At 31.4% G+C, this 9,441-nt stretch overlaps 1 protein-coding gene across 1 annotated transcript; it reads right to left on the bottom strand.

Annotated features, from left to right (window-relative positions):
* Nucleotides 1-1,883: 1,883 nt before the first annotated feature.
* Nucleotides 1,884-4,904, bottom strand: LOC120081708 (ras-related protein RABA1c-like). The gene is made up of 2 exons (XM_039036800.2): nt 4,311-4,904; nt 1,884-2,712 (listed from the first exon to the last, which is right to left on the bottom strand). The coding sequence occupies exons 1-2, from the start codon at nt 4,529-4,531 to the stop codon at nt 2,277-2,279; spliced, it is 657 nt and encodes a 218-aa protein (XP_038892728.1). The 5' UTR covers nt 4,532-4,904; the 3' UTR covers nt 1,884-2,276.
* Between the last annotated feature and the right edge of the window lie 4,537 nt (nt 4,905-9,441).

Raw genomic sequence — 9,441 nt, 5'->3', positions numbered from 1 at the left:
AAAAATCTAATGGTTGAAGTTTTATCTTTAATATTCTTTTATAAATATTTCAAAAACTACCGTTGGATTGTAATTTTTTCAAAAATTTTAAATGAAAATGGAAATGTAAAACGAGTATGCATTGGCTTGGTACAGGATGCTGTGTTGAGTCTCAATTTTAATTCAACACTCTTAACAATTTTCTATTTTAAGAGTAGTTTGAATATTTTATGAAAAATTAATGATAGTATTGCAACATTTGAAATGATAGGTATTTATTTTTAGAAATGTTGTTATGTATTTGGTTATTAATTATTATTCCTAAAATTACTACCTATTACCCTTATTTTTATAATTTAACAAAAATAAATTTGAAACCTTGCATTTTATTGAAAGAATAATCCAACAAGGAAATAAGGGAAAGTGAATCAATGAGACTTTCACAATATTGTTATCACATGACCACTAGATTTAATTCGATATGGATTCAAAATTGTGTATGTTTCTTGATAACCATTTTATTTAATTCGAGACATTTCTCTCTTCTACATTTAATAATGTAAAATTGTCAACCATAGTATAGCGGTCTCATTGAATAATTTTTAATCAGACTACATGGTTATTAATACATTTTTTTAGAAAATTATTTGTTTCCAATATATAGAGGAAAAATATCACGAGTTTTTTTTTTTAGTACAAAAATATCTCGAGTTGATTCTTTTGAATTGAAGAATTGAGTAATATTTTGGATTAAAGGGGTGAGTAATAAAATTAGACTTGAGATATTTCTGAAAAAAAAAAGGTTTTTCTTTTTATAATGCTAAAGGAAGAACTTGATAATTGAACTAAAAACAAACATAGACTTTATTGTTCATATCAAACACAATAACAAAAGCAGGAAAGAATCCTCCATTATGATTTGCACAATATAAGAAAATTAAAACTTTTTGAAATTAAATTGAAAATTGAAACATCGAAAAATTCAGTCATAGCATAGGATTAAAAATCATAAAGGAGTGAATGCTTCTAAATTATATTTGAAATAATCTTATGTCCGAATATGAACCAACCTTGCAATTTACCCTTTAAAATATTGTTTTTAAGATTTCAATAGGTAAACTTCCTTATTATTATTATTATTTTTCATTTGGTCTTTAGGTTTTTAGCATATTATAATTTTATCTATGAATTTTCAACTCAATTTTTATTTGATTCTTACATTTAACCCCTGAGCTTTGATTTTTGTGTCTAGTTAGTTCTTAAATTTTAAGATTTTCACTTTCAACCTTGATTTTTCACTAAATACTAACTTTAAATCTTTAATGTTAACGTCTATTAATTACTTTTCACTATTTTTTCATAATTACTAAAAAGAAATTTAAAACTTTACTTCGTAATTGTTTAAGGTCAATTAATTGTTGGTTAACCCCAACGACCAATATAAGCATTAGTAATAACCTAAGTGTAAAAATATATAACATTAAAACATATAGATAAGATAAAAACTAAACTCAAACCTCAAGGATTTAAATTCAAAATTTAGGAGTAAAAGTGTAAGAGTAGACCAAAAAGATATTTTGCATATTTTCCTATTTTCGTAAAGAAAAAGAAAGGAATGAATTCCATTATTCCACAGAAAAAGGGAATAAATTTTGATTTAGGTGGGGGTGGCATTAACAATGATTTGGTTGGCCTGTATGCTTTGCTCCCTCCACTTTCTACATAAATTTACGGGAAAGTTTGACCACAATTTACTCCATTTTAACCTGCTTTTTTCACTAATGGATTTCCATTGATTTAGCATCTTTTTCAGCTTCATTACTTCAATCTCCTGCTCAAAATTCATACTATAATTAATCCAATGGATTGAGGTTAAATCTTTGATCAATGATTAGATTAGGGGAGAAGGAGAAAATACCACATATCTTTCTTATATACATAGTTCACTTCACACAAAAGATGAAACAAATCTTGGAGTCTTGAAACTGAAAGCCATAACAATTCTGTACTTGGAAACAAAGTCCCTCAAAGTCAAATGAGTATAAAACTGTAATTTGCAACTCCCAAGTGGATCAGCTTAAGCATCAGTATTTTTCAAATCATAAGTTAAAATATCAGTAATCGAAACAGTAAAATACATCAAATCAATCCCCATGAATCCCCTACCTCTATGCATCCCTGGAAAAAATTTCACACAACCCCGGTGTACTATATGTAAAACAAAATGTAAAATAGATGTCGAGCAAGGAGACGACCTGCTAGTGCTGGCTGCTGCAGCGACTTCAGAGATTGGTAGTCTAGCTGGAACAGCAACCGCCTTTCTTTACCTCGGAGACATCCTTACTGATATCAATTTTCTCCCCTTTTGCTAGAACGGCTGATGCAGCAGCATCATCGTTAGCTTCCATAGCCTTCTTGCTCACTATGTGGTAAATTTGTGTAAGCACTTCAGCAAAGGCATTGTCAACGTTTGTGGCTTCAAGGGCAGAGGTTTCCATGAAATAGAGGGACTCTGTCTCAGCAAATGATTTTGCATCCTCAGTTGACACTGCCACAAGATGGCGAAGATCTGATTTGTTGCCAACTAGCATTACTACAATGTTGGGATCGGTATGATCTCTCAACTCCTTCAACCACTTCTCAACATTTTCATATGTGGAGTGTCGTGTAACATCGTACACAAGCAGGGCGCCAACTGCTCCTCGATAGTAAGCACTTGTAATCGCTCTATACCTGTGAACTTGAGAAGTTAAGATGAAGTAAAGATAGTTTTTAGACCAAACTAAGTTAATAGTCTGTCACACAGGTAAACGTCCCATTTTGACTACAGAAAAAGTTTGTTCAACAATTATAAGTGAGCTATATAAAGGTATTAAAGGTAACTTTTCCAATCGCATCCTAATTTGGACGCCTTATTGTGCCAATTGTGACAACTATCTTACAGCATGCCTCACTCGTTAAAATGAGAATTGGACCACTTTTTCCAGATAAACAAGACATTTAAGATGAATCTTATTGCTGCAGAACATCCAAGATGGTAGCACAAATGGGTTCTGTCAACCTCAAAAACTAGTAAAAGAGGTGAAACATTCTCATATATTTTATAAATTAACACTCCATGTCAATCATCTCTACATCAATAGGAGATGAGCATTGAACTTTGAATTAAATCTTCACATAGACACAGGCCTTTTGAAACCAGTTTAACAGATTTAGTGTAACCTGACTTTGATATATTACTAACTGGTATTCCTCTGCTTCTCAACAGTCAACCCCAAACACTAATTGAAGAAGTGGACTTTTCTCCACATTTATAAACCGACACTTGACCACGTCCATAATAGAGGTGGAATAACCTAACACAGTTGCTAAAAACGGAAAGACAATTATTTGGAAGAGAAAAGTTAAGAAACAGTAAGCTTTTCGGAAATGGACATTACAGCTGACTAATCTTCTAACATACTCAAGAACTTTGGGGGCATCTGCTTGTCCAATTCGTACCGGAAAGCATGTAATGCCTGAATTACAATTTAAGGGAAAGGGCCTTCTTCTTTAAGCCTGAAGACATGTTTCTATCATATGCATAACCCAACGAAACTATATTTGGAGTTATCAAAAAGCTTTCTGTATTAAAATGTGATCGGAAGGCTTGATTTGCTATCTCTCTTGTTCCTCTCTCTGTGCTGTTTTATAGGACAAGGTAGCATCTAGCACGACAGCGATGGAATGTCTGTGATTTAGGTGTCAAGTACTGATGCAAATTAAACAACAGAAAACAGAACTCAATTTTCTCCTAAAATATCTCTTAACCTCCTGACAGTAAACTTCAATTTTCAAAATTAAGGAAGTTTCCACATTTTACTTACACTTTTTACTCATATTCATGGCATTGGTACTAACAGAAAACACAACCCCCCACCTTCCAGGGAAAATCTATAAAAAGTCAATCAACCTATATAGTGAATTGAGGTTTTGACGTGGGAGAAAATGACAAGGGAAGGCAACAAACAGTTAGAAGTATTCTAAGCTCTAACAAACCTCTTTTAGTTTAGATCCACCAAACCCATCAGGGTACCCCATTACAAATAAACAAGCATAACCTAAACCAAACAAGACGATGATTACTACTAATCGAAGCTTTAAAAAGCAATTACATTTAAGGGCAGGTACATTTCAAAATCAGTAGCAGCAAAAGAAAGAGAAACAATAAAACAAGAGCAGAGCCCCATATGTGACACAATATTTCCATAAAAAAAGACAAGGACCCAGATCATAAAATGTGAAATCAGAAACATAGAAAGCAAACAAAAGCAAAGAAGGGGGAAAATCACCGTTCCTGGCCAGCAGTGTCCCAAATCTGAGCCTTGATAACCTTGCCATCAAGATTCAAACTGCGAGTAGCAAACTCAACCCCAATAGTAGACTTAGATTCGAGGCTGAACTCGTTTTTGGTAAAGCGGGAAAGCAAATTGGACTTGCCAACGCCAGAATCTCCGATTAAGACGACCTTGAAGAGGTAGTCATAGTCATCTTCAGCTCTGTAGGCAGACATTTTCGAGAAGCCCTCCCAGCCGTGGAGAATGAGAAGAGAGAGAAAGAGGGGTTTCTGTTTTCTTTAGATCGCGCGACTTTCTCTCTCACACACTGTAAAAATCCTTTCTTTTTTTTAGCGGAGCTGTGTTTTTCTTGGTTTTTGAACTTTACCCTTTGTTTGTTTTGTGGGAAAGCCGAGGGAGGCCTGCTCTTGAGGTGAAGCAAGCAACAACACAAACAAGTGTCCTTTCTCAAAAATTGAAACTTGGAGCAGACAGGACAAGATTGTTAGCCTCATCAAACTGTCTTAATGACGTCAGTGCCCTCCGCCGATTCCATTCGACTGTCAGAACTTGGACCTGGTATTCGCAATTTCTCTTTTGCTTTCAGTTACAAATTACAATACATGGTTTTTATTTTTTAAGTTCAAATTTGTGATTCCAGTTTAAGTGTCATTGCGTTTTTCAGTTTCTATGTTATTTATAAGTATTCTTTAAAAGACACAAAAAGAAAAACTTTTGATTATGACTTTCTAATTTTGAAAACTAATACTTTCATTCACCAAAATTACTTTTCACGGTTTCAAATATTAAGTTAGGTCAAACCATTCAATTTTGGGATACATTTCATTTTCAGTTATATTTTTTGCATTATCAAAAGTTTGATTTTTACCTTAAATGGTTAGATATTATATTAATTTTAACTTCACCTACCAGTTTAATCTTTTAGATAAATGGATAATTTAAAATGGTGTCGGTGCAAATTGTTTTGGGATGTTTTGGGTTTTAGCCCATGTAATATTGTTTCCTCTCTAATATTCATTTCTACTTGTTGGACCTTCTTCATATTTCAAGCTCATAAGTGAGGAGGAATATTAGATATAATATTATATTTACTTCCACTCATCCGTTTAAGCCCCCTCTTCATATTTCAAGCCCGCAATATTCTATTTTTGAACTTTTCAATTAAAATGAAGATATAAAATATTATGTGATGGTTACTTGTAAAATAATGATGCACAGAATGAAAGTGACAAATTTTAATTGTACTTCTACACTTCAAATTGGGTTTCATTTTTGTTCTTATCATATTTCTTTTGTTATTATATTTAAAATATCTTTTTAACTCTTGTATTTTGAAATCGTATTAGAATAAGACTTTAATTAGATCCTTTTCTTTAAAATAAAGATGGAAATGTAACTTGAGTATGAGTGGTAAATAAAATTGAGGAGTCTTAGCTAGTCATAGTTGAAATGACATCATATAAGTTGAGAGATGTAGAGATTGAAGCAAAATGTTGGTTTCCTCCTCTCATAATATAGGAAAAAAGATGTTGCTAATAAAACAATATTTTAGAAGATAAATATATCATAGAAGATGACAGAAATTCGAAAACTCTAACTCACAATGAATTGATTAACATGAAGGTTAAAATATGAATGAAGAAGGAAAAATAAATGGGGAGGACAAAGAAAGAAACCAAACTATCTAATTTAGGGGTCATTATTTCCCAATAAAGATCCTACTTTTAAGGAAGAAAACCATTGAAAACAATGTTCCTTTAATGGTCAATTGTTTTAATCGTTTTTCCCTACCTTCTAGACACCCAACCAACACATTCTATCTGTTTCACTCTTCTATGAATCATCTCTCATAAATTTATTATTTCTCACGAGACTTTCTATGTTGACCCCTCTATATTTCTTTTTCTTTTTAATTTCTTTCTCAATGTTTGGCTTTTCACATAAACTAGGAAAAGTCTTGATTTTTACAAGTTCGTGACTTCGTGTGTTTAGCTTCCCCACCACTAACAATTAAGGGCTAAAATTCAACCTCCTTGAACAATAAAAGCATAATTGAAACCAAATTAAATTTTACGAATATAATTGAAACTTACTTAAAATTACGCAAGTATAATTGAAATATATCAATTTTGTTCGAGTACTACTATTTTACAAGTCATTTAGTATTGTTACGTCACGTTTTTGTCTTCATTCCAATGAAAAAGTTGGCAAAGAGTGTAATTGTGTATGGAATGGAAACAAATTTAAAATTAATAATACAAAACTATAGGATGTAGGAAGTTCGATATCTGGAGAGTTCTGTGTTTGGATATGCAGAGTTGTTATACCTAAGTTGATATATTTGTATTTGGGTGTACAGAGTTGTTATGTGTGCTATCTGGTTTAGCTTTTGTACTCTATAATAATTTGTCTGTATGAACACTATTTTTTTTTTAAATCTTATAATCCAATTATTGTATTCATCCTATTTGGAATAAGACATTGATTGTATTTTTTTTTATTCTTTCCAATCCCAAGATATGGTATACAGTCCAATTTTATATAAAATAATTAAAAATGATTACATTGATAATTTATATTAAAATAATTAAAAATGATTATATTAATTATTGAAATTTATTAAGTCTAAGTAATATATTTTTATTTATTAATTAATTAAGCTATATTTTTATTGTTCAATCTTGTAAAAATAAAAATCTCACACTTTTGCAAGGTAACTTAGGTAACTCCAATATTAAGAAGCATGTAAACATAAAAAATAAATGAAAACAATGCAAATATTTCATAAAAAAATTTAAAAATTAATAACACAAAAAAATGTCAAACAGTCTGTGTAATATATCTATTGTATAAGTAACACACTAAAATTAATAACACCAAAAAATACAACTGAAATGGAATATAAGGGAATCCAAAAAAAAAAAAAAAAGTAACACACCAGCCTCAAACTAGTTGAATATTTCATATTAGTTTGGGCTACATAACAAAACAATAAAAAAGAAGTTAGAAAAAATCTAGAAAATACTTATAATGTAGGTAGAGAACTGGTTCGAATAGAGAATACCTATGCTACTTCTATGAAGTACGATATAGATGGAGTTCATGGGTTGCCGGATCAAAACACAATGAGGCACCCTACCACCCACCAAACAACAAAAAGTTAGAAACTTAATAATATGAAAATAGTAGAACCAAACATTAGAAAAGTAGAGAATGAGAAACTGAAGTTAAACAACTAACCGAATTGACAAAATAAATCTTGGACAGTGGATGCTCTCAGCAAATAGAGAAGGACCAATGTGGTTATATAGGAAAAGTGAGAGGAAGGGGGTGGTTGTTGAATATTAATAACAGCCCCAATAAATATTAAAAAAAAAAATGTGACCAGCCTCAAAATATTAAGTTTACATCATGAATGAACTCAAATCCAATTAATAAATTGGTTGAGTCATTAATGAAGTGGTTGAATGGGTAGTGAAAATACGCAAGTGGAATAAAATCAGAAAACAATCAGAACAGTTATTACTAAAGTTGGTGGGTATTTTAATAAATGAGATGACTAATAATGCATAATATTGAAAACGTGCAAAATACGCGAGTATGATCGAGTATGATCGAGCATGATCGAGTATGATCAACCATGATCAAGTATGAATGATCGAGCATGATCGAGTATAACGGTTGCGTATGATCGAGTATGTTCAAGTATGATCGAGTATGTTCATGTTGAGGTTGATGCCCTAAATCTCTTAGGGTTCTATAGTTTGTAAACATTGTATGAACAAACTCTTTATGTGATTAATAATATATGATATTTTATTCACTTTGTCTATAAAATATGTAATATTTTAGTTGCATTAATCACAAATCAATAAACTAACATTTAAGGTTATCTTTGTAACTTAAAGATGTATGTGGTGACATACGGGTGGATCATGTTTAAATGATAACCTAAATGGTATGTAGTAGATGAATAAGGTTAGATACCTTATCCTGGTGACACTACGAGTATGACCCGCTTTGTAGGTGTTACAATTGTTGTAAAGTGTTACAAATGATCTGATCTTAATTATTCAAGTATTAGACATGCGAGCGGGGATATTCTATACAAAGGAGTTTGTATAAAATCGAACCATGAAATGTTTAGTCTCATAATATAATGTTGTTCATAATAAAGACTTATATTTCACCAGGATGACCATAGTTAACATGACTCGAATTCTGAGTGAATTATGAACTCCTGCATATGAGGGCGGTCCTTTGATTTATATGGGTGAGAGTGGTCAGATCACCGACTTAACAAGCCTACCATCTTGGGGATTCGTTTGATTGGGGAGCTAGGAACACAGCTACACAAAATGGAATTCACTCATTCCCTGAAGCATGGGTAAGTAGATAAATTGCTCCCTTAAGGGCTGATTCCGTGTTCTGAACAATGTGGCGCCACACCATCTCTTGACTTGACAAGGGTTTAGTCATAGTAGGACTATGATCTATTGTTCATTAGAGAGATCAGTGGTACTTAAGAAGTTAGATGTAACTATAGAGGCAAAACGGTAATTTGACCCAGCTGTACTTATGAGCAATTTGTGAAGGGTCATCATATTGTTGATTGGTTATATCCAATGGATACAGAAATATATCTGTAGTGTAAAAAGTACAACTATCGGTCTTTAGTAGAATGCCCAACACTTAATGGATAGTGAATAGTGTAATTAAAATGTTTAATTAATTATTCATGTATCGTTGGAGCTTCAAGCTACATGTCCATGAAGTCCCCTTGATAGCTCAAAAGGATTTAGTTGAGAATCAGTTTTTGGATTAATTTGAATTGTTCAAATTAATAGAAGGATTTAATTATATATGATATAATTAAATTATTTCAATTATATATGATATAATTAAATTATTTCAATTATATATGATATAATTGTCATAATGTATTTGATACATTATAGTTTAATGGGAGGAAATAAATATTTGAATGAGATTCAAATATATTTTCTATGAATGTGATTCATAGTTGTTAAGTTTAATATAAATAAGATTTATATTAAATGTCATTTAAAAGAAAAAAGAAACTATAGTTTATATTGTATGTGATACAATATTAAAACTATAGGTT

The sequence above is a fragment of the Benincasa hispida genome, chromosome 3 (genome assembly GCF_027475165.1).
Source record: "Benincasa hispida cultivar pf3 chromosome 3, pf3_genome.v1.1, whole genome shotgun sequence".
Taxonomy (NCBI): Eukaryota; Viridiplantae; Streptophyta; class Magnoliopsida; order Cucurbitales; family Cucurbitaceae; genus Benincasa; species Benincasa hispida.
Note: the sequence above shows the minus strand (reverse complement) of the source record. Positions and strands in the feature narration are given on the sequence as shown.

What these genes read in the sequence shown, in the direction of transcription:
- LOC120081708 (XM_039036800.2), bottom strand. Translation starts at nt 4,531, where the DNA reads ATGTCTGCCTACAGAGCTGAAGATGACTATGACTACCTCTTCAAGGTC. An exon ending in GACACTGCTGGCCAGGAACG is followed by an intron (nt 2,713 to 4,310) that starts GTGATTTTCCCC and finishes TCAAGTTCACAG; the next exon opens with GTATAGAGCGATTACAAGTG.